This window comes from Chrysochloris asiatica, unplaced genomic scaffold, assembly GCF_000296735.1.
Source record: "Chrysochloris asiatica unplaced genomic scaffold, ChrAsi1.0 scaffold00135, whole genome shotgun sequence".
Classification (NCBI taxonomy): Eukaryota; Metazoa; Chordata; class Mammalia; order Afrosoricida; family Chrysochloridae; genus Chrysochloris; species Chrysochloris asiatica.
This window is the reverse complement of record NW_006408653.1, coordinates 3216181-3242139: the sequence shown is the minus strand read 5'-3', so window position 1 is coordinate 3242139 and position 25959 is coordinate 3216181. Positions and strand designations below refer to the sequence as shown.

At 38.5% G+C, this 25959-nt stretch overlaps 1 protein-coding gene across 1 annotated transcript in view; it reads left to right on the top strand.

The window, feature by feature from the left end:
- The window catches only part of VPS8 (vacuolar protein sorting 8 homolog (S. cerevisiae)), a 389175-nt gene that overhangs the window by 46514 nt on the left and 316702 nt on the right, over nucleotides 1-25959 (top strand). Inside the window, exons 12-18 of the mRNA XM_006869833.1 lie at nucleotides 3756-3836; nucleotides 11436-11606; nucleotides 13029-13103; nucleotides 14966-15001; nucleotides 15846-15936; nucleotides 16550-16596; nucleotides 17724-17813. Coding sequence (XP_006869895.1) covers nucleotides 3756-3836; nucleotides 11436-11606; nucleotides 13029-13103; nucleotides 14966-15001; nucleotides 15846-15936; nucleotides 16550-16596; nucleotides 17724-17813 — 591 coding nt within the window. The remainder of the gene's footprint in view (nucleotides 1-3755; nucleotides 3837-11435; nucleotides 11607-13028; nucleotides 13104-14965; nucleotides 15002-15845; nucleotides 15937-16549; nucleotides 16597-17723; nucleotides 17814-25959) is intronic.

Here is a 25959-nt window from a genome sequence, read left to right as displayed (position 1 = left end):
GTGTATGTTGTTATGTGCTGTGGAGTCGGTTCTAACTCATAGCGACCCTGTACAAAGTTTCCGAGGCTGTATATCTTTACAGGAGCAGATAGCCTCATCTTTCTCCAGTGGAACAGCTGGTAGTTTTGAACTGCTGGCCCTGAGGTTAGAAGCCCAATTTGTAACCACTACGCTACCAGAGCTCCTTACAAGAGGCTGTAGTAGGTAGTATAAAACAACTACTTTCCCACAGCTTTGAAAGACAAACCAGTACACTCAACACTGCTAGTAGAGAGAACAGTTAAGGATTTAACTGTGTGATAAAAATAAAAAGGTGATGTGTGTTCGGAGTACAGAGATTAGTATGGGCTATATAGGGTCGGAACCGACTCGACGGCACTTAACAACATAGAGGTCATGGAAGGAGCTCTGGTAGCGTAGTGGTTACGAATCGGGCTGCTAATCTCACAGTCAACTGTTCAAAACTACCAGCTATTCTGCTGGAAAAAGATGAGGCTTTCTGCTCCCGTAAAGATTTACAGCTTCGGAAACCCTCTACAGGGTCGCTGTGAGTCGGAACCGATTCCACGGCACATAACAACAGCAACAATAGAGGTCATGGGCGATTTTTATGAAGGTTACCTGGAAGTCACGGTGGGCAGGCCTGTTGGAGAAACAATATGGGCTGAAGCTATTGAGGGAAGAATGTCCCTGTGTAGTGTCTTCTGAGGTTTTCTGGCTCAGTAAAGTGTCTGCACCACTTTCCACCTCCTTTCTCAATCCAGAACCCTCGGAATTGCCTCTGGGTTTCCCCTTTCCATTTGTGTCTGTCACCAAGTCCTGTGGACTCCCCCTCCACCATCTCTTGATTTGATCACTTTTTTTCTCCTTCGTACTGTGTTCCTCCTCTAAGTTATGCATGTTTTCTTCCTGGACTCTGCTGAAGACTCCTAACTAGTCTGGCCTCAGTGCTTTAAATATAGATAGCCCTGACTCTTCCAGGAAAATCAGGCATTGCCATCCACTTTATGCTAGCTCATCATTAACATTGCCTTCCCGGACCTCCTAAACTTGGTTCGGGTTTCCTCCTATAGATGCCAGTAAGAACTTTTGTTTAGATAGCATTCAGCAACTTTTTAAATGACTTGTCTAATATTTCTGTTTCTCACTAGGCTGAAGGTTCTATGAGTGCAGGGACCACCTCTACTGCTATGTGAGGGGGCTTCACGAAGTTTGTGGGAAAATTCCATGATCTTTTCATTCCATTTTTCATGAATTTTTTTGAAGCACCTTTATATTTCCAGCCACTGGACATGCCTGTAGATGCTTCATCAATGTTTATAGAATTAATAGTAAGGAAAAACCTATGGTAAGAAATAAAGTTGAGCATGTGAGGATCAGAAATAGGTACAGTATAGTCTACAGGCCAAAGGTGTCTTTCAGGTTTTAGAAATAAAATGTTTTTGAAACACAGTCATAACCATTTATTTGTGTTTTATTTGTGGAGGTGTTTGTGTTCTACTGGCAGAGTTGAAGAGTAGTAACAAAGATTATGGTCTGCAGCGTAAAATGTTTGTTATGTGGCCTTGTATGGAAAACCATTACTGATCCTAGATCTAGATTATGGAAGTGTTGGTCTAGATTGCGGATGGGGAACTATTACAGGTTCTTATATACTTAACTGGAGTCCTGGTGTGGCACTGTGGGTTAATGCGCCAGACTGCAAAGCTGTTTGAACTGCAAGGTTGGTGGTTCAAGCTCACCAGCTGCTCCTCGGAAACCCTATACAGCATTGCTATGGGTCAGAACTGACTGGATAGCACTTAACAACAACATATGATTAAAGATGTGATCACAGTGATATTTTAGGAAAATCAGACTAGAATTAGTAAAAAGAATAGTTTATAGGAGTTAGGGGAGGGAAATGGAAAATTTTGCTCTTAATTTAAAACAGGTATAAGGTGTTTAGACAGGTGGTTAGTTGCAGTGAGAGCTATGAAGGGATGGAATCGTGAAGAAAGACAAGACTTCTCATCATATTGGATCAAGAAACCAAAAGAAAATGAAAGGAGCATCCCATTTCTGACGGCATGTTAGAGGCTTGAGCTGTTCAAAGGAAAGGTTGTTTTGGGAGAAAATATTTGGATGTGTTGAAATTTGAATGTGTTGACTTGGGAGTGAAGATGGGACTTTCAAGTTTTATATCAAGAGATGTATCCAGAGAGAATTCCGAGGTACAGTGAAAATATAACCAGTAATATAAAAGGTGGTCAAGGCTGTGAAAATCAAATGCTAAAGCATACATAGCATTGGGGGACAGTCACATAAGAGAAGGAAAAAGAAAATGAAATAGGAAAAGCAGTTCCTGTAAAGGCATAATAAAAAGGTACGACGGGAACTAGAGCAGTGTGACTTTGGGACAGTACCAATTCCAGGATGATACCACTATCAAAGGCAGGTCCGAGAAGAGGAGGACTGAAGAGAAGACCCCTGGATGTAGCAAGAAATAGTTCATTAGAGACTTTTCAGAGGACTAATTGTCAATGGAATGGGGGTAGAAGCTAGATTTTAGAGCCTTGCTAAAGAAATGGGTATCTAGAAGACCAAACACACACAACCATGCTTGATTGCAAGAGGGAGGAATAAAATAGTAGTCAAAAAAAAGTAAATCGGGTAAGTTTTACTTTGTTTTTGTTTTGTTCTTAAGCTGGGCAATCGTATTGCATAGTGAGTAGAAAAAGGTTTTTAAGGAATTACTCTGATAGTCAGGGAGGAGTACTACTAAACAATGGTGGAAGAAGATGGAATTTAGGGTATGTTGTTGTTGTTGTTAAATGCCATGGAGTCAGTACACTCAGTGACCTTGTATAAGCTTTCCTAGGAGCTGCTGGTGCAGTCTAGCATGTTAACCCACAGCTCCACACAAAAGAAATCATTTTCTTTTCTAAGAGCCTTAGGAAATTTTAGGAGACTAGGTAAAGTTGGCATTGATCTTTTCAGTTTATAAAACACTTTCAGCAATTGCAACATACAGAACAACTTGGTGCTGTCTTATTTTCATTTTACTAGTGAAAAACAAAGTTATTTGCCATTGGTCACACAACTATGGGTAGTGGAGGATGAATACAGGCTTCTAGGTTCCATGCTCATTTTACCAGAACATCTTTTCTGATGGGCAAGTGATACAATGAAATGAAAGTAGAGGAAGGGCCCACACTAAGTGGTCTTCATTTTGTGATAAGGTATCAGGCAAAACCAAAATACTGCAAATGTGGACCATAAGGCAAAGAAGAATTGGGACTTAAAGGAAGAATATTGGTATTCAACATTGTTTTGGATGACTTTGGGTTCTTTTCTCATAATTCAGAAAAGTCTTAATTTCATCATTGCACCTTCTTCTTTATCTATTAATGAACTTTTGTTTGACTTTATCACACCCTGACACCAATTCCATTTTATGCTTTAATTCTAGCAAAGTAGTTATTCACATAATAAAATCTGGTTGTTGGAATTATGACAGAGTGAAAATTATGCCATAGCCTTTGCTAATACTGACAGCTAGATTGATAACCAGTGCTTTGGCTTTGGGTACAAATAATGGTGTGAATGACTTTTTTCATTTGTATAATATTTTCCTTAGTTATCAGTGTATTGGCTTATCCACATTCTGGATGGGAAACATTTTGTAAGTGGAACATAATTAAATATTTAAAGTCTCTCAAATAATAGTTGATATTTAGATTTTTTTTTTTTCTTTTTTAAATCTCATTATCAAGGTTAAGCGAGATGAATCTGGAGCAATACATGTTACTAAGCAAAAGCATCTTCACCTGTATTATGACCTTATCAACTTTACTGTGAGTATTATTCAAAGTAAAGCTCTTCTTTTGTTTTTATGCTGTTGTTTTGACTCATAAGTTGAAACTAGCAGGGTTTTTGCCATGAACTGTGACATTTAGGATCATATAAAATATGGACAGATATGAAGTCCTGTGTATACTGATTCAAGGCTGAGTTTGGTGTAAGTCCACATACTTACTGCCTCTCGGCTTTCAATGTCCTGGTTAGATCAAAGGAGATCTGGGGGCCAGAAAAATTCTGGTGGATCTCTTTAGGATCATTGCCTTGCTTTATTATTATTATTATTTTTTGTATATTTCTGAGTTTATCTTAATTGTTTCAGGAGCACATATAACCTATTCTTTATTTGTTACTTAAAACTTTGCAAAGAGTTTTCTCTTTATTGTGCATATCAGTCCTGAATGCCTTCTTGGTTTGAAAAAGACGATTTCTTTTAGTATCAAATTTTAGTTTTTTCATGTTAGTTTTGAAGATATTGTTGTTGCTAAGTGCTCTTGAGTCAGTTCAGTTTTGAGGACTATAATTGAAATGTGTCTAGGTCTCTGTCGTTAATGGTTTTAGCAGATTGATATATCGAGGCATTTTATATATGCATAAATATGAAGAGCCTTTGTCATTAAGTTAATTCTGACTTGCATTTATAAAGGTCTAACCCTAGGTGGTACAGACAGTTAAGTTATTGACTCCTGGTGTGGTGCTGTAGGACCAGCACTGGACTGCTAACAACAAGCTTGGCAGTTCAAACCTATCAGCAGCTCCTTGGAAACTCTAGACAAGGATGCTGTGAGTTTACAACTGACTCAGTGGTACTTAACAACAACAACTAGCCAAAAGGCTAGTGGTTTGAACTCACCCAGAAGCACCACAGAATAAAGGGCTGGTGTTCTACTCCTGAAAGGTCCTAGCCTTGGAAACCCTATGGAGCAATTCTACTCTGTAAACATGGGGTCACCATGAATCAACTCAACAACAACTAACAGCCGCAGCCGCAGCCACAGCCACTTCAGGAATAATTGGTGGTGGTGTTAGGTGCCATCAAAATGGTGCCGTGACCCATAGTGATCCTGTCTACAACAGAACAAAACACCACCCAGTCCTGCGCTATCCTTATAATTGCTGCTATGCTTAAGCCCATTGTTGCTGTCACTGAGTCAATCCATCTCACTGGGAGTCTCCCTCTTTTTCACTGTCCTTCCACTTAACCAAGCATTATGTGTCCTTTTCCAAGGACTAGTCCCTCCTGATAATATGTGTGAAGTATGAGAGACAAAGTTTAGCCATTTTGGCTTCTAAGGAGCATTCTGGTTGTACTTCCTCCCACACAAATTAGTTTGTTTTTCTGGCAGTCCATGGTACCTTTAATATTCTTCGCCAACACCCTAACTCAAATGCATTAGTTCTTCTACATCTTACCTAATGCAATATGTCACTTGATTTCTTGACTGCTGTTTCCATTAATGTTGATGGTTGATGTGAGCAAAATGAAGTCTTTGACCATTACAATCTTTTCTCCATTTATTTGGATGTTGTTTATTGGTCTAGTGGTGAGGATTTTTGATTTCTCTACATTGAGGTACAACCCATACTGAAGGCTGTGATCTTTATCTTGATCAGTAAGTCCTCTTCACTTTGAGCAAGCAAGATTGTATCATCTGCATATCGCAGATTGTTAATGAGTCTTCCTCCAGTGCTTAATGCCATGCTTTTCTTCATATAATCCAGTTTCTTGGATTATTCGCTTAGCATTCAGATTGCATAATAATATGGTGAAAGACTCCCACCGTGGTGCACACCTTTTCTGATTTTAAACTATTTGATATACCCTTGTTCTGTTCAAACAACTGCCTCTTGTTATATTTACAGGTTCATTATGAGCATAATTAAGTGTTCTGAAATACACATTCTCTGCAGTGTTGTCAGTAGCTTGTCATGATCCATATAATTGAAAGCCTTTGCATAGTCAGTAAAGCACAAGTAAACGTCTTTCTGGTATTTTCTGCTTTCACTCAAGATCCATTTGACTTCAGCAGTGATACCTCTCATTCAACGTCCTCGTCTGTATCTGCCTTGAACCTCTCTGGCAGTTCCCTGTCAATGTACTGTTGCAGTTGTTTTTAAGTTGTCTTTAGTAAAATTTTACTTGAATGTGATATTAATGATACTGTCCGATGATTTCTACGTTCCGTTGGGTCACCTCTCTTTGGAATGGGCACAAATAAGGAGCTCTTCCAATCAGTTGGCTAAATTCCTTAGCATAGATGAGGGAGTGCCTACAGTGCTGCATCAGCTTGTTGAAAGATTTCAGTTTGTATTCCATCAATTCCTGGAGCCTTGTTCTTTGCCAGTGCCTTCAATGCACATTTTATTTATTCTTTCAGTGCCATTAGCTTTTTTTTTTTTTTTTTAAGTTTTTGTTGTTACAAGTGATAGTTTACATGGAAGAACATCAGTTTAACAGTCATCATATTTCATTTCATTGCATTGATTACAGTCCCCTCCATGCATCATCATTCAACATTATTTGCTTCTATTCCATCTGGTTTTTTGTTTGTTTGTTTTTTAATGTACACAAAAACAGCCAGGAATATATAATCATTTAAACAACCAAAGGGCACATTCTGCAAACCTGCCTCCTGGCCACCCACCCACAGCCTTTCTCTTTCCATGAGTCTGGAATCCTCAGCTGCTCTCTCTCTCCATGTCATCATCTTTGCTTTCATCCCTTCTTTGGATAGGGTCCCACATTCTGCTCGTGCTCTTCTTCCTTGATGGTCCTAGAGTACTCTGTTCCTGGAATGTAAGATTAACTGCTCTCCCCTTTTTGTTATAAAACGTCTACCTCTACAGTTGTGAGAATCACAATTAGTCATGATAACAGCTATTCACTATTGACTCATAAGAATCTTATCCCTATCTCCTTTCACCAGACCTGTCTAGACAAGGTGAAACTATTCAGTGGGGCTTTTACCTTTCCCCACACACTCTGAAACTAAACTCTATCTTGAAAACTTGTAAGCCAGTCACTTTGTGCCTTTATGGCTCCCCTGCCTCCACTGCCATTTTAGGTAGCCAATGTCTAACTTGCCCATCCCTATCAACCTTGTATACAGATGGGATAGGACTAATAACTTGATGTGAAGACTCCTTCCCTCTCAGTTGGTATTTTGAGCTACTACATCCGTAAGTATAGGTCACATTCATCAAATTGTAGCAATTTACACTTGCTTCCTTTATAAAAATACCTTTTTAAAAATCTTCCTCTAGTTGAGTTGTGATCATCAAGCTATCAAAGCTTGGTCAAATGGGTATTATCTGCAAGTTTGGACGTTCTTGTGCATCTCCCCTCCATATCAGCTGGACGCTTCACTCTCAGCTCTAGCCCTCCATGGCTATGTCCTTGTCCATGGGCTTAGGAGTCCCCAAGGCTCACCATACTTTGGACCAACCAGCCCTTCCTCTTCTCTCTCTCATCTCCAGGTTGACAGGTGTCTAGTGCCATTAGCTCTTGATCATCTGCTCTCTCTTGAAATGATTGAACATTGACCATTTCTTTTTGGTACAGTGTCTCTGTGTATTCCTTCCAATTTCTTTCTTTTTTTTTTTTTATGTTTTATTGCGAATTATGTGATAGTTTACATTGGAAAACATTAGTTTTACATTCATCCTATCATATATCGTTTCATTGCCATGGTTACAATCCCCTCCATGCATCATCAGCCAACCAAAGGGTATACCCTACAAGCCTGCCCCCCAGTCATCAGCACACAGCCCCTCTCCCTCTCTGTGTCTAAAGTCCCCAGCTGCTCCATCTCTCCATGTCATCATATCTGCCTCCATCTCAGGCATCACTGCTTCTCTGGGTAGGGTCCCACTCTCCGCTCTTCTCCCTTGATGATCCCAGGGACCTCCTTTCCTAGATCCCCTCCTTGCTACAAAACATCTACCTTTACATTTCCAACCCTCACTATCAGTCCGGATAACAATTATTCACTGTTGTATCACAAGAAACCTATCCGCATTTCCTTTCATCAGCCCCGCCTAGACAGATTGGATACTACTCAGTAGAGATTCTACCTTCCTCTACACCCTCTGGATCTAGGTTTCCTTTTGAAAGCTTGTAAGCCAATCACTTCTTGCCTTTTTAGCCCCTCACTTTGGGTAGCCAATGTCCAAGTTACCCATCCCTGTCTACTTTATGTATGGAAGGGGTGGGAATGATCCTTGCTGTAAAGATTTGTTCTCTATTTTGAGCTACTGCATCCATAGGTGTAGGGTGTAGGTCAAGTTTATCAAAATGTATCAGATTACTCTTTTTTTCCTCTTCTTTTTCTAGTTGAGCTGATTATCCAGTCATTGAAGCCAGGTCAGATGGGTATTATCTGCAAGCGTGGGTGTTCTTGTGCATATGTCCTCTCTTCTTATCAGCTGGATGCTTCACTCTCCACTCTAGTCCTCTGTGGCTATGCCACTGACTCTGGGCTGAAGAGTCCCCAAGTCTTGCCACACTGCTGGCCAACCATTTCTCCACCTGGGTTCACAGGAGTCTGTTGAATGTGGTAGGGATTAGCTTGCAGCTTCATTGCTGTTTTTCTTTTACTTCCCTTATCGGTGATGAACATAGTCACCAATCAGAGCGTGTATTCCCATTAAGTCTTAGTCTTGGAAGGGGGTTTGCTCTGAGGGGACCCGACGACTTGTCTTGATGTCTCCTGGGTAAGCAACTTGCTTGTTCTTGTAGTAATCAGTTAGTCTGCCTGTATTGTTTTGTATTTTTCCTTTCAAGTGGAAATTTCCCACCTCTGAAGATTCTGGAGGCTGTTCATGATTCCACCTATAGTCTTATGTAATGCAGAGGCTCTGCAGGAAGTCTCCTTCACTGGGCACGTTGTAGCCCCATTTTAGGTATTCCAATCAGTTATAGGCAGAAGACGGACTTACAAGTTTTCTATGGTGATATTTCTGGCTATTCCTTTCTCTCCCCCTCTAGTGTCTATTTTATAATATAATGCAAGGAAAACCAAGATTCATAAGACAGCCAAACATCTTAACATTGTTTCCCCTTTTTTCCCCATTCCTTCCAATTTCTTTTGATGCTTTCTGCATCATCCAATATTATCCCAAAAGTATCCTTCAGCATTACAAATCAAGGCTTGATTTTTTTCAAATTTTTCCAGCTTGAGACATGCTGGACGTGTTCTTCCCTTTTGGTTTTCTAACTCCAGATCTTTTGTACATTTTATTATAATATTTGACTTTGTCTGCTTTAGCTGTCCTTGGAAATTTCATGTTCCGGTCTTATACTTCATCATTTCTTCCATTTGCTTTAGCATCACTACAGTGGAGAGCAAGTTTCAGAGACTCTTCTGATAACCATTTTGGTCGTTTTTCCCACTAGTCCTTTATTAATGTTCTTCATTTTGTCATTCACTCCCTTTTAACCCATTGAGTTCTGAAAGCACTGATTAAAGTTTTACATGTCTCTGGTAGTGTAGTGGGTACAAATCGGGTTACAAATCGGGTTGCTAACCTTAAAGTCAGTAGTTCGAAACTGTCAGCTGATCTGCAGGGGGAAAGATGAGGCTTTTGTTGCCTGTAAAGATTTACAGCCTCAGAAACTCTACAGGGTCACTGTGAGTCGGAACTGACTGCCACCATAACCGTCACCACCACCACGTCACCACTTTGTTGTTGTTGTTATGTGCCCTGGAGTTGGTTCCAACTCATAGCAACCCTGTACAGGGTCTCCCAGACTGTAAATCTTTACGGGAGCATAAAGCCTCCTCTTTCTCCCGTGGAACAGCTGGTATTTTCGAACTTCTGACCTTGCGGTTCACAGCCCTATTCGTAACCACTATGCTATGTCTTTACTAAGTGTTAATTTATATTTCAAAGTACAGTAGTCAGAAGATGACCTTATATGAACTCCTCATAAAGATTTGTGTATTAGCTTTCTATTTAAAAATGAAATCATTTTTTGGAGGGAAAAAGAAGCCAATCTTTTTTTGTGTTGATCTTTAGCATGTGTTAAAAGAATGTTGATTCACTATTCGTTTTGTTGTCTTTTCTATATTTTATCATGTAGGTGATCTTTGATAGCATGGAATAAATAATTCACATAAAGTAGCATACAAACCAGAGAGAGAAGTACAGGGCAATGACTTGGGGCCGGGTATTTTAGAATTTTAATTGAGCAAGTAAATTGTAAGATTTCATTTATTTGTTGGGGGAGGGATTGAGATTTTTTTTTTCAGAAATATTTTGAAAATTAGAAATCTTATTTTATATGCAACCTATGGAATTTTTCAAAATGACATCCTTCAGAAGAATTTTTAATTATTAAATTAGTTCTTTTAAAATTACAGTGTTTCTGTTATTGTTGTTAAGTGCCATCCAGTTGGTTCCAACTCTTAGTGACCTTGTGTAGTATTTCCAGGGATCAACTAGTGGGTTTGAACCATTGACCATGCAGTAAGCAGTCCTGTGCTTATCCTACAGCACCACACCAGAACTCAAAAAAAACCCAAAAAAACCAAAAAGCAAAACAGTTATACTTACATACTTACTAAAAAATTTGAAAGATACTAAAAATAGAACAAAGAAATCTTCCATAATTTTTATAGAGGTTTTGAAGGAAATATTTAGTTTTAAAATGTTGTTGTTGAAGTTGTTGTCAAGTGCTGTCTAGTCGATTCTGACCCATTTCAACCCTGTATAGGGTTTCCAAGGAGCATCTGGTGAGCTTGAACTGCTGACCTTGCAGTTCAAGTGGCTTTGCAGTCTGGCGCATTAACCCACAGCACCACACCAGGACTCCAGTTTTAAAATAGCTTTTACTTTATCATATGTATTGGTTCAATGCTATCTGAATCTTTAACCAACTAGTTTTATGAAGTATGATTTGCCCTTTGTTTAATTAATTTAATGCAAAGCTTATTATTTTATTTAAACCATTTGTGTTAGTGCACCTTTAATTTTTTTTTTTTTTTTTATAAATCAGTATACTCTGTATTATATCTATTTTTGTTGTTGCTGTTAATTGCCTTCGAGTTGGTTCCCTGTATAGGGTTTCCAAGGCTTTAAATCTTATTGGGAGCAGAAAACCTTGTCTTTCTTCCTTGGAGCAGTTGTGGGCTCTAACTGTTGACCTTGTGGTTTGCAGTGCTTATCGTATGGAGCCACTGTGCTCCCCAATAGATCTAGTAAAGATAACATTTTTAGTGTTTATTTTTGATGAAAATAAGCAGAGCAAAACATGTATCCATTCAAGAATTTCTGCATATACAATTCAGTGACACTTGGTTACAGTCTTCTCAGTGTGTCGACAGACTCGTTACTTCTACTCAATATGAATGCTCTTAGTTAGCCTTCTACATGATGAGAGTGTCATTCTAACACTGTCAGGACTCAATGCTGTGTGTGTACCTACTGCCCTCTGGGCTGCTGCTGGCTAGTTCTTGCTGTGATTGTGTTGCCATTTAAATGATTAAATGGATAAGGTCCTCAGTGTCATGTAACGAATGACCAAGGTTTCTTCTTGTCCTGAATGGTGATGTGGGCTGGGCTTCACTTTGTTTTGTTATGTGCTTGAATTGCAGTGGATAAACTCACGCACAGTTGTGCTCTTGGACAGCGTGGAGAAGCTGCATGTGATTGATCGCCAGACTCAAGAGGAATTGGAAACAGTGGAAATCTCAGAAGTTCAGCTGGTCTATAATAGCAGCCATTTCAAATCATTAGCCACTGGAGGAAATGTTAGCCAGGCACTGGTAAGGAGAGTATTGTCATGGCATTGTGTTTGATAAACTTGGTGTCTTGTTGTTACAGAAGTAAGGAACTCTGGAAGATATTTTTGTGTCTTGAGGTGTTTCTTGAAGTGGGAATGAGTGTGTTTGTCACTATTCAGGAGTGTGAACTAAAACAATAATTCCTGCTGCTTTTGTCCAAAAATGGAACTAAACTCTTCCCTTGAAATCAAGCCCACTGCTGTCAAGTTAATTCTGATTCCTGATGACTCTATGCTGTTATTGTTAAGTGCCTTCAAGTCTGTTCTGACTCATAGCAACCCTTTTTAGGGTTTCCAAGGAGCAGCTGCTGGCTTTGAACTGGTACCATTGTGGTTTACAGTCCAGTGCTGATCCTACAGCACCACACCAGGAGTCCAAGGAAAATACTATGAATGGCTAATAAACCTATGAAAAATGTTAAGCATCATTAGTTAATGCTTTTGTGTTACAGTTAAGTGCCATTGAGTTGGTTCCAACTCAGCAACCCTGTATAGAGTTTCTGAGGAGCAGCTGCTGGGTTTGAACTACTAACACTGGGATTAACAGTCTATTGCTTATCCTATAATGCCACACCAACACTCCCATTATTTGTTGTTATTGTTGTAAAGTGTCATTGAGGAAGTTCCGACTCTTAGCAATCTTGTGTAGGGTTTCCAAGGAGCTGCTGGTGGGTTTGAACCGTTGACTTTGTGGTTCAAACTGACCTTGTAGTCCATTACTGATCCTTCAGCACCACAGCAGGATTTCCTTTAGTAGTCATTAGGGAAATGGGAACTTTAATCACAATAAATCCGATTCATGCTACAGTGGCTGTAATAAAAAAGACAGCTAGTATTAAGTATTGGCAAAGGTATGGAGAAACTAAAACTCTCAGATATTGTGGGTGGCAATGTAAAATATCAGGGTTTAAAACTTGTTTAAACCTAATCAGTGGCCAAAGTTTATAACCTAGATTTATCTGAGGATAAGTTTCTTTTCTATTTTGTCAGGTAATGCTATTCTGTGTTACATGTGAATATTTATTTGAAAGAACCTTTAGAAGTGCCATTTTCAGTTGACCCTATTCTTTTCTAGAAGCAATGGCTACCTGTCATCTAAGAATGGGCAGGTTGCAACAGTTTTTCCTTTTAACTTAAAATTTGGCATGTTTCTCCCTTTTTTCACATTATTCTGAAAAATAAAAAAGACCATGTGTAAGCAGAGAATTATTTTTTACACTTACGTTTTTTTTGCCACTTCCACTGTCAGACTGGTACTTGATTGACAACTTTTCTTCGCCCATTTATGGGATGAAACGAGACTGACTTAAAATGTTGTCTCTATAATTGACGTTCTTTAAAAACTTAATGAGATTTGTAATGCATGTAATTTTCACTTTGTTGATTTTTTTTTTTTTTTTTACAGGCTTTGGTTGGAGAGAAGGCTTGCTATCAGTCCATCAGTAGCTATGGTGGTCAGATCTTTTATTTGGGGACAAAAGTAAGCTTTCACTCTGTGACGCATATGTGTCTGTGTCAGGGTAGTTGTGGCTGAAGGAGTTTGTTGGTAAAGGTTGCTGTGTGTTGTGATGTAAACATTGATCGGCAGTAAGTCAAAACTCATAGAGGTTACACCAAAAACTCACTGCCATGGAGTCTGTTCTAAATCATAGCAACCTTACAGAACAGAGTAGAACTGTCCCCTGCCCCAAAGGGTTTTAGAAGGGATAAATCTTTATTTATGGAAGAAGATTGCCACATCTTTCTCCTACAAAGTGGCTGATGGGTCCAAACTAATGAACTTTTGGCTAGAATCTAAACCGTTAATGCTGTGCTACTGGAGCTCCTTAGGAACTAAACAGTTGTGATGTTTAGACATAGTTTTCCTTTTGTTTAGGTACTGGTAACAGAATGTCTATTTTATTGGCTCTGGGATATGATTTCCTGACTTTTCTTCACATTTATGTTTTTATGACCAGGAATATACCTTATCATGTATTATTGTTGTTGTTAAGTGCTGTGGAGTTGGTTCCTACCCATAGCGACCCTGTATAGAGTTTCCAAGGAATGGCTAATGAGCTTGAACCGCCGACTTTGCGGTTCAAACTGACCTTACAGTCCAGTGCATTATCCTGCAGCACCATACCAGGACTCCTTGTCATGTAATCAAGATGACTGTTAGCTTAGATCAGCTTATAAAAACAAAAAACCAAAAATCAGCCAGTTGCTGTTGAGTTGTTTCTGGCTTAAAGTGACCCCATGGGTGTCGGGTACAACTGCATTCCTTACCCTCTCAATGGCTATGACCTTTTGGAAACAGATCTCCAGGCCTTTCTTCTGAAGCTTGTCTGGGTAGACTGGAACCACTAACCTTTCAGTTAGTAGCCAATTACTGAACTGTACTGTACCATCCAGATGACCTAAGATCAGCTTTGTTGCTGTTGTTAAGTGCCATCAGTTTCCATCAGCTTAGTAGATACATTAAAATGCATTGAGACCCCAGTGGCTCCATTTCCAACCAAGCAATAGAGGTGTGTAGGAGGGACAACAACACTAGTGAGGTATGCACACTATAGGCAGCCGTTTAAGAGCAAAAGGACAACATTTACCTAAGGACAAAATTCAGAAGGGTTGGAAAAGTAAGGTTGGATGGAAACAAGAATCATAGGGAGGAATTGGGGTAACTATTATTACATGGAGGGAATGACAGTAGTTACAGTGAAATGAAGTATATGATTTGTTGAAATTTGAAACTCATGATTAACTCTGTAAATTGTCACTCAATTCACAATAAAAACATTGTTTTGTAAAGTGCATTGAGGCATTTGATTTAGAATAGAATTTCTGGAATAGGAACTTTTTGTATATTTTGAATTTTATTTTAAGCCTAATGCTAAGAAATGTTTCTTTATTATTAACATTGAACTAAAATATTACCAAGTCATTACTAGGAGATGAACTTGGCCTTTCCTTTTTCTTATCCATGAAATCAATTTCTTTTGAACTATGTAATTACTAGTCTTTAAATGCTTCATTGATTTACTCTTAAAGTGGCTCCTAAAGACCTTTTATTAAACTTTAAGCTATATTTCTAACTATTGTTGTTGTTAAATGCCATCCAGTCAGTTCTGACCCATAGTTACCCTGTTTATGGTTTCCAAGGAGCAGCTGGTGGGCTTGAACCACCGACATTGTGGTTCAAACCTACTTTGCAGTCCAGCACATTATCCTGCAGCGCCACACCGGGACTTCATTTCTGACTATAGAGTGAAATATTTTTATTTAGACTGTACAGATAGGATGTAGGAGAGTGAGACTAATGAGTCTTCCAAACAAGTTAGTTTCTTTCTTTTTATTTTCCAGTCTGTTTATGTGATGATGCTGAGGAGCTGGAGAGAGGTAAGTTCAAAGTAATTTTATATGTGAGAGCTGCCAAGTTGATAACATGGTCACGTTTGTGCTTTGACTTTTCAGGAGAAGAAAAAAAAAGATAATTTTGTGCTTCTTGGTTTCAGAGGTGTACATCAAAATCATTCAAGCTTTTAGGCACTTGATTTGATAAAACTGATTGTATAGGTTAGCATTAGGTTTGACTGCATAGATTAGAAAATTAAAGATAACAGTGCCTTAAACATAATTTCACTCTAATATAAAGGCAATCTGAAAGTAGGCAGCCTGTGGCTAATCTGACAGCTCCATGCTGCTTAGTGAGTGTACTATCTTGTTCCATTATCCTTGTGTGTGAATTCTAGTTGCAAGGTCATTTTATGGTACAATATAACTACTAGAGTACCAGCAAGAAATAACTAGAAATAGACTTATCCTCTCCCTGTTAAGGTGACATCCCAGACATGTCAGATACACTTATCATTGGCCAGAACTTTGTCACATTGGCTAGATTGGTTAAAAGGAGTCTTAGATATGTCCATTTGCTGGTCATATCTCAAATAATATTGGGATTCACTACTAAGGAGGAAGGAGTGATTGGATATTGTGGTAAACACCAAGTTGTTTCTGCTTGGTGTTCCCCCTTTTCATATTTAAGCCCTATGGTTGCCTATACTAGCCTTCTATGTAGTCTGTTGCTTCAAGAAGTTGCATTTGGGAATAAGTATTCACGTTTTTATTAGACTAATATTAAGCTACTAGACGGCAACTTCTGGAAAAGTATTAGGTAGGATAGGGTTTCTGATTGGTGTTGGTCAGGTAAAAGAGTCTGGCTTCTCTCATTTATTTATTTTAGAGAGTAGATCATCTCCTGAAGCAAGATTGTCTTACGGAAGCCTTGGCTTTGGCATGGTCTTTCCATGAAGGAAAAGCAAAAGCTGTAGTGGGTAAGTTAACAGATTCCAGTGTGTTAGAGGTCGTCTTTTTGGAGCAGAGACAATGAATCCTACAAATCATTCATAGAACACTTGATGTTCATGTATTTTATAAACACACCTTACAGACTTTCAGTGATGGAGGTTAGTGATCAGACCAGAGTATAAAACTTAAAATGTTCTATATTCTTTAACTTTACTTTAATTCTTTAATTTCACACAGAAAATTTGCTGTGTGAACAAAAGAGAAATACACTGATATGCTATCATGTCCACTATGCACATGTAAGGTACTTTCTATTACAGCATATCATCATATATTTTGATAACTAAGCCAAAAAGCAAACTAAACCCATTGCTGTCGAGTTGCGCTACCTCGTAGGCAGAGTTGAACTGCTCCTTAGGGTTTCTGAGACTAAATCTTTATGGGACCATATTACCTTATCTTTGTCCTGTGCCATGGCTGGTGGGTTTGAAGCCCTGACCTTGCTGTCAGAAACCCAGCGTTTAACTTCTGTGCTGGATTGTTATAATTTTATCTGTTAGCCTAAATTGTGAGCAGAGCAGTTTTGCTCCTGCAGATGTGAGTTAACTTTGTTTTCTGATGGATTTTCCTTATCTCCAGGATTATCAGGGGATGCCAGTAAGCGAAAAGCTGTTGTTGCAGATCGGGTAAGTTTGTAATGGAATCTTTTCCGGAGTAAAATACAGACTTGCCTTTGCTATTTGCTAATACCTTTGGGCATGGTTAGATATGTGACTACAGAGAGGACATTTAACAGTCAGTTTATACCTCCCTGGTGTTACAGTGAATGCTTTTTAAATTCCTTCATAGCTATTCTTTTCTTTGTTGTTCAATATTTTATGATGATGATAAGGTAATAAAATAGCCAAAAGACTGGCAGCAGAAAGGAGGAAAAGCCAGGAATCTGGATTATTTCCAAACAAATTATGTTGTTGTTGTATGCCATCGAGTCAGTTCCAAATCGTAGCAACCCTGTGTAAGGTTTTGAGAGCCGCTGGTGGGTTTGAAATGCTGACCTTGTGGTAGCCAGTCCAGTGCTTATCCTACAGAGCCACACCAGGGCTCAAACTAATTATAGCCCATAAAAAGTTGAAATTTAATAATTTTTATAAACTGATTACTAAGTATAAATAAAATATATGAGGACGCTTAAAAAAGTTTATGGAAAAATTAAATGAAAAGATAACGGAAAATTTCCACAACTTTCTGAAGCCCCTTGGTTTGTGCAGATATTTTTGCTGTTTGAGGTAACAGAAAGGATTAATACAGAGACTACTGAAGATTTTTAATTTTTAATTTCCTAGGCAATTTAGTTACCATATATATTATAATCTAGAACCTGGGAATGTCTTAGGAAAAATGAACAAATTAGAACTAGCCCAGAGGCTGAAAGAAATTAAGGTGGAATTAAAAAAAAATTAGAAAAGAAAGCCACAAAATTGAAATCCTATTTTGAATATAATAAAACCTGATTCTGTATTATTTGGGGTTGCTATGAGTCGGTTTTGACTCGATGGCACCTGACAACAACAACAACAAACCACTGTCTTGGGGTGGCAGAGCTGGATGATGCACTGTACCGCAAGGTCAGTTTGCTTTGTAAGGTTAGCATCTCAGACCTACCAGCTGCTCCTCAGAAACCCTATACAGGGTCACTATGAATTAGAATTAACTCTAAGGCACTTAACAACAACAAAAACCACTGTAATATATTTAATTTTGGAAAACTTTGAAAATATATTTTAATTTCTATGCAAATCTCTTTTCCTTACAGATGGTTGAAATCCTATTCCATTATACAGATCGAGCTCTGAAAAAATGTCCAGACCAGGGAAAAATCCAAGTGATGGAGCAACACTTTCAGGTACAACTTTGGTATTGTATAGTCTTTTGTATTCCTTTTATATCACATGGGACAGCCTTGTTTTGTATAGATATTTTTCAGTACACAGCATTTTATTTCAGAACTTATTGTTGTTAAGTGCCGTCGAGTCAATTCTGACCCATAGCGACCCTGTATAGGGTTTCCAAGGAGCAGCTGATGAGCTTGAACCACTGACCTTGCAGTTCAAATGACTTGCAGTCTGACATATTAGCCCACAGAGCCACACCAGGACTCTAAAAATCATTTAGAGCCTGCCAAATGATTTGATGTTTGAGCAACAAGTGGTTAGTCTCATGAGAACAGGATGTAAGATGTTGTGGAATGTTACATGTGCTGTTTGATGCTGTGTGGAAGGAGAAGATTTGTATAGGAGGACACAGACCTATAAAGTGACACTTTACTGTGGGAACCCTGGGGTGGCGCTGTGGGTTAATATGCCAGATTACAAAGCCATTTGAACTGCAAGGTTAGTGGTTCAAGCTCACCAGCTGCTCCTCAGAAACCCTATACAGGGTCAGTGTGGGTTGGAACTGACTTAATGGCATTTAACAACAACAACAACAGGTTACCAGCTAGTTGGAGGAGCAGTGTACTACTGAGGTTTTAATTTAGCCTCTCCCAGGAGCAATTGTGACTCAGTAATGCATCAGGTACAAAAAATGTGATCTCTAAACTATGCTAATGAAAGAACTTTCATTTATCTTGGAACTCAATCAGAATGAAAGCCACTGAATGGTTTAAAGACTTGTGAAGGATTATGTGTGTTTTTCTATTTGCAGTCATTTCCAATTATATTTGCTACAAGTCTGTTTTCCCTGCTTATTCCTAGAATCTTCTCTTACCTTTCAACAATACTTGATTGTCTAATATAGGAGTCAACAAACTTTTTCTAAAAAAGGTCAAATGGTACAACCCTTTAGAAATATAAACATGATTCCTTTTTTTATTTTTGACCCTGGTAAACATGATTCTTATCTTGTGGGCCATACAGAAAGAGGTTAATATGTACCAGATCTAAATATGTGCCAGGCATTGGGCAGTAGTGAGTAAAATACACATGGTCCTTATGATCTTAAAGTTTATACTCCAGGTACCATAATGTTTCTTGTGTGCATCAGATGAACTTGTTTAAAAGAAATCTAGGGATTTTGAAGTTCTACAGAGCAGCACAGGCCATAATTGTTCTTTCATCTCCCTTTGATACCCATGGCTGTGGCAGACAAGGAGAGATATGGCAAGGAGTAATTGGATGATATCAGAGGATAAGTTCGTTTCCTTAGCTGCACTCTTTAATGCCATAGTGTACTGAGCTTCTGGAAGAGTATCTTTTGTTACTTTGTTTGGAAGGAGGCTCATTAAATTTATCAGTAGAAAATGAGAACTAAGCCCAGATAAAATGATAAAAATATTGGAAGAAAACATGTAGAAGAAAGAGCATTTGAAAACAACACTTTTGGGGAGCAATGCCCACGTGTGTAAATATTTTTGTGTACCAATCAATACTGATAGAGTGCAGATGCAAAGACAACTTAACATTTTAACATGAGAATACCAATCACCAGGAGATGGTGCTGTGGTATTTATGGCAGAACTTTGTCTATTGTTGAAAAGAAATATCCAACAGGGATTTTTTGGGAGGAGCTAAGGGTGTGAAGGTCCTGGTGTGGTGCTGTAGACTAAGCAATGGACTGGTAACCGAAAGGTTAGCATTCCAAAAACATAGCCAGTCCTTGGAAACCCTATACAGGGTCACTATGAGTTGGAACTGACTAGACGACAGTTAACAACAACAGCAAGGGGGTGTGGTATGTGTTAATGAGTGAGCCAGTGAGTTATTTAGTGAGTGAATTAGTAAATTATAGAAACCACCATGCTAGAGGAAACAGGGTAGAAAGCTTTTGGAGTTATTTGCAAAAGAAAATAGGAACAAAAGTAGTGTTCTGATGAAGAAATACTTAAGTATCTCAGCAGATACTGATTACAAAACTTACAGAAAAATTGTAGGAGTAACGTGTTTTTAACCATCTAAATATCTACTATAAATCTCATTCTGCTAAAAAAAAAAATCGAATAAAATTTTTTATTGGGTTTACTATTGCATTTGTATCATAGGAGGTGCTGAAATCATGTCTGACTTTCTCTGGCTTCACAAGGGGGAAAGAGAATTAAACTCAGAATTAGCTCAAAGCCGATTTTGAAGCCGAGGTCTGACATGCTTCCACCCTACAACCTTCTTTACCCGATTCTGACACCAACCATCTCTCTCACAGCACTCTCTGCTTCACATTTGTGTTCGACAGTCCATTGCAATGGCTACACAGAACTCATAACAATACTCACAATTATGGGATTCATTAGGGAAGTGAACAGTGTATAACTCAGGATCAAAATCAACTTAGGATGCAGTAGTTCTCCAGTTAGAATGCCTCTTGTCTTCCATATTGCAGGCATACCTCACTATTGTTTTCAGTCTCTCATTTTTGTCTTCAGCCTCTCGGCCACATAGTTCCTTGGCCTCTGCACTCCTTGGACAAGTGTTACAAATTTCTTTTAGTCTGTGAATGCTCAAAGGGCACATTCTTCAAGCTGTCTTCTGCCCGTAGGTACTCAGCTTTACTCAGTCCGTGGGTTTGGTGCCTGAAGCTGCTCTGTCTCTCCATGCTACCACCTCTGCCATTGCCTTTGCCATGGTTGTTTCTCTAGGTAGGGATCTCATGTATCATTCATGCTCTTACTGCTACTCGATGGTCCTGGGATCTTATGTTTCTGCTTTTGAGATTGTTGTTAAGTGCCATCGAGTCAGTTTCAACTCATATCAACCCTGTATAGGGTTTCTAAGGAACAGGCTTCCTTGTGGTCCATAGTCCAGTGCTGATGCTACAGTGCCACATCAGCTGGAGGGCAAAACTAGCCACTCCCAGCCTTAGAGTCCTGTATACTTTATTTGCATGATCCCACCCAATTACTTGTTGAGAATTAAGACTTTGGATAGAAAAGCCATGTCAGGTAAATTCAAGGCACCATAGGATGTAAAGGAAACAATGGTAGGAGCCATTATTTTATTGATTTATTTTTTTCATCAATAATTGGGAAAATAGAAGGGATAAATTCTTAAGAGAAAAATTATTTTAAGGATTGTAATAATGATGAAAAATAAACTAATAAACTAAATAGGAATCCTGTGTTTTAAAAAAGCAGTTATTTCAGAAAAAGTATAAACCAGAGTGTGTTCACAAAGAACAGGAAATTCTTAAATTTTGAAATCATAACCACAAACAAGGATATAGGAAAGGTGGAGGAATGTTGAGAAATGTATCTGCCTGCAGTGCAAAAGCAAACGATGACTCAGACTGTTACAGAGCATAGAAAAGGAAGGAAAACTCCCGAATATATCTTATGAAACAAGCATAACCCTCATACCAAAATCAGGCAAAGACATTACTAAAAAAGAAAAGTAAAGACCAATAGCCCTCATGAAATAGATGCAAACTTCTCAACAAAATCCTAGCCAGCAGCATTCAGCAACATATCAAAAAGATATCAAGACCAAGTGGGATTAATACTAGGCTGCAAGTATGCTTGAATATTAGAAAAACAGTCACTGTAATCTACCATGTAATTAGGACAAAGGTAAAGAACAACGTGATAATATTGATTGATACAGAAAAGGCATTTGACAAAAATCCAACATCCATTCTTGATAAAAATACTCAATAAAATAGGAATTAAATTTCTTCAACATGATTAAGAGCATCTATACAAATCCATCATCAGACAATTACTCTTGAGTGGAAAGAAACTGAAAGCATTCCCTTTGCTAACAGGAACCAGACAAGTCACCACTCAAATTCAATATTGTGGTGGAAGTCTTAGCCAGAGCTATAAGAAAAGAATGGGAAGGAAATTCAAGGGATCTAAATTGGCAAAGAAGAAGTAAAACTCTGTTTGTAGATGATACGATCCTATACATAGAAAATCCAGAAGACTCAGCAAGAAAATTATTGGAACTCTTTGAAAGATTCAGGAAAGTAGCAGGGTACAAGAGCAATATATAAAAATCAGTTGAATTACACTATACTAATAAAAACAGCTCTGAAAACGAAATTAGGAAAACACTAGCGTAATAGCCACCAAAAGATGAAATACTTAGGAGTAAATCTAACCAGAGAAATAAAAGATGTATACAAAGAAAACTACAAAACACTACAAGGATACCAAAAGAGACTTACAAAAATGGAAGAATATATTATGCTCATGGATAGGAAGACATGTGAAAATGCCAATACTATCCAAAGCAATCTATAGATACAACACAATCCCAACCCAGATTCCAACATCATTATTTGAAGAGATGTAAAAACTGATCACAAACTTTATATGGAAAGGAAAGAGACCTCAGAAAAACAAAGCACAGCTTAAGAAGAACAAAGTTGGCGGTCTCTCACTTCTTGACCTCAAAATTTAGTACACGGCCACAGTGGTCAAAAGAACCTGATACTGGTACAATGAAAGGTACATAAGTCAATAGAACAGAATTGAGAAACAGAAGTGAGTCCAACCACATATAGTCAATCTTTGATAACATGCCAAAACATATTAAATGGGGAAGAGATCATCTTTGCAACAAATGGTGCTGGCAAAACTGGAAATTCATTTGTAGAGGAATGAAATAAGACCCGCATCTCACACCATATACAAAACAAACTCAGCGTGGATTAATGATCTAAATGTAAAACCTAAAGAGCATCAATGAAGAACTAGGGACAAACTTAGAGGCTCTAATACATGGCATATGTACACTATCAAATATTACTAAAAATACACAAAGAGTAGGAGACAAAATAGAGGACTTGGACTTCCTAAACATCAGCATGTACGTGCATCAAAAGATTTCACCAAGAGAGTAAAAAGGGAGCCCACACACTAAGAAAAACTTTTTTGCAATAACATATTAGACAAGGAACTAATCTCTAAATTTTATAGAAAACTATACCATCTCTACAAGAAAACAACAAGCAACCCAATTAAATAATGGACACAGGACATGAACAGACACTTCACCAAGGAAGACATTCAGGCAGCCAACAAACATGAAGAAATGCTCATGATCATTAGCCATTGTTGTTGTTAAATGCTGAAGAGTCTGTTCCAACCCATAGTGACCCTGTGTAGGGTTTTTGAGGAGCGCCTGGTGACCGTGCAGTTCAGGTCAACTTTGCAGACCAGCACATTAACCCATAGCACCACACCACTGTTATTGTTGTTAAATGCCGTCAAGTCGATTCCGACCCATACCAACCCTGTATAGGGTTTTGAAGGAGCAGCTGGTGAGCTTGAACCACTGACCTTGCAGTTCAAACGATTTTGCAGTCTGATGCATTAACCCACATAACCAGGACTCCACACCATTTTGTTGTTGTTATGTGTCGTGGAGTCAGTTCCAACTCATAGCGACCCTGTACAGGGTTTCCGAGACTATAAATCTTTATGGGAGCAGAAAGCCTCATCTTTCTCCCATGGAACAGCTGGTAGTTTCGAACTGCTGACCTTGAGATTAGCAGCCCGATTCATAACCACTATGCTACCAGAGCTCCTTTCCACACACCATTAGGGGCATGCAAATCAAAGTAATGAGATAACATCTCACCTCATCATTGATAGCAAAGTTCAAAAAACCAGAAAACAACAAATGCTGGGACCATCCTACATTACTGGTGGGACTGTGAAATGGTTAAACTGTGAAAAATGGTATGGTGCTTCCTCAGAAAGTTGGAAATAGAAACACCTTATGACCCAGCAATGTCTCTGCTTGGTATGTATCCACAAAAAACAAGAGCCAAAACACGAGTAGATAAGATACACGGCGATGTTCATTGCAGCACTATTCATAATAATAAAAAGATGGAGATAGCCTGCATGCCCATCAGTGGAAGAATGGATAAATACCTTGTATGTACACACAGTGGAATACTATGCAATGTTAAAGAATAGTGATGAATCTGTAAACATCTCATAATATGGATGAACCTGGAGGACATTATACTGAGTGAAATTAGTCACAAAAGGACAAACATTGTTTCAGAGACCACTGTTGTAAAAACTCAAGAAAAAGTTTTCATACTAAAAGAAATATTATTTGATGGTTGCAAGGGATAGAAGGGAAGGGAGAGTAGTTCACTGGCTAAAGAGTAGACACATGTTAGATTGGGTGAAAGGGAGGGCAATATATAAGAAGGAGGAGGACAATATGCAAGAAGAGGGGATTGGCAGAAGAATAATGAAGGAAGGTGAAGACACCAGGAGGTATGCAAGGGCTAAAGAGAATAGAGGTAAATAGTTGCATATATACAACATTGGAGAAACAATGGTCTGTGGGTAGACAAATGGACAGAGACAGGCTAAATGGGTGTGGAGGGAAGAGTGGGATATGGGTATATATTTGTGTATACCACAAATATATGAGAGTTTTAAAGAGGATATTAGTATATGGATATTTACCTTTCCTGTTAACACAACTATAAATATAGTAGAGCATGTTGTTGTTAAGTGCTGGTGGGTTGATTTTGATTCCTAGAAACCCTGTACACGGTTTCTGAGGAGCATCTAATGGGTTTGAACTGCTGACCTTGTGGTCCCCAGTCCATCACTTATCCAGCACCACACCAGGTGAAGCATACAGGAGATAAAATGATGAAAACTTTTTGATATTATCATATATCTGAAAGCAATGAGTTGCTAGGTTTGGTGGTCTCAGGGGAGACACCATGGTCAGTTGGCATTTACATGGTCTACAAAGACTGTTTTACATCCTATTTTGGTGAGACTCATAAACAGCCATCTAAGGTACAACTATTGGTCTCTCCATGTGTGGAAGAAAGAAGAGTGATAAGAATTGAAGAGGCTTAGAACTAATTAGTGCAGTGAACTAATAGAACATGTGAATATCAGTCTCCATGACTATGAGACCAGAAGAATTAGATGGTTCCTGGATACTATTACCAACTGCTCTGAAAGGGATCCACATTAGAAGGTCCCATGTAGAGAGACAGAATATGTGGAACAAAACTCAAAATTATTAAAAGGAAGAAGAAAAAAAAAAAAAGACCAGGCTTACTGGTGTGAAAGAGACACAAGGAACCTGATACTATGGCCCTTGACCACCCTTCAGGTCTGGAAAGGAACTCATCCTCGTTGCCCAATTTATAGTCAAGCAGTAGATAGATATATAGGGGAGATAACAACACTAGTAAGGTACACTCACTATGAATGATGGAAGGGCCAGTCATTCAAAATCAAAAGGACAAAGTTGAGAAGGGATGAGAAAGTGGGCGGAATGGAAATGGAAACTACAGGAAGGAAGTGGGATAGCTGTTGTGGCATGGAAGGAATTGTATTCATTGTAAAAACAAAGTATGTGATTTGTGGAATGTAAAACTGATGATCTTGTCTGTAAACCTTCACTCAGTTCACAATAAAAAAAAACAAAAACTGGAGCGAGGCATATAACCAAAGCTATGTGTGCCAGGGTTGTATTGTTTCACCATACTAATTCAATCTGTATGCTGAGCAAGTAATCCAAGAAGCTGGATTATATGAAGAAAACTATAGCATCAGGATAGGAGGAAGACTCATTAACAACCTGCGATATGCAGTTGAAACAGCCTTGCTTGCTGAAAGCAAAGAGGACTTAAAATATTTACTGATGAGGATCAAAGACCACAGCCATTGGTATAGGTTGCACCTCAATGTAAAGAAAACAGAAGTTTTCACCATTGGACCAATAAATAACATCCATATAAATGGAGAAAAGATTGAAGTTGTCAAAACTTCAGTTTGCTTACTATCAACACTCATGGAAACAGCACTCAAGAAATCTAATGATATATTGCATTAGGCAAATCTGCTGCACAAGACCTTTTAAAAGTGTTAAAGAGCAAAGGCATTAGTTTAAGGACTAAGGCGCGCCTGACTGAAGCCATGGTATTTTCAATAACCTCATATGCATGTGAAAGTAGACAGTGAGTAAGGGACTCCATAGAAGATGCATTTGAGTTATGATGTTGGAGGAGAATATTGAAAATACCATGGACTAACAAAAGAACCAACAGATCTGGGTTGGAAGAAT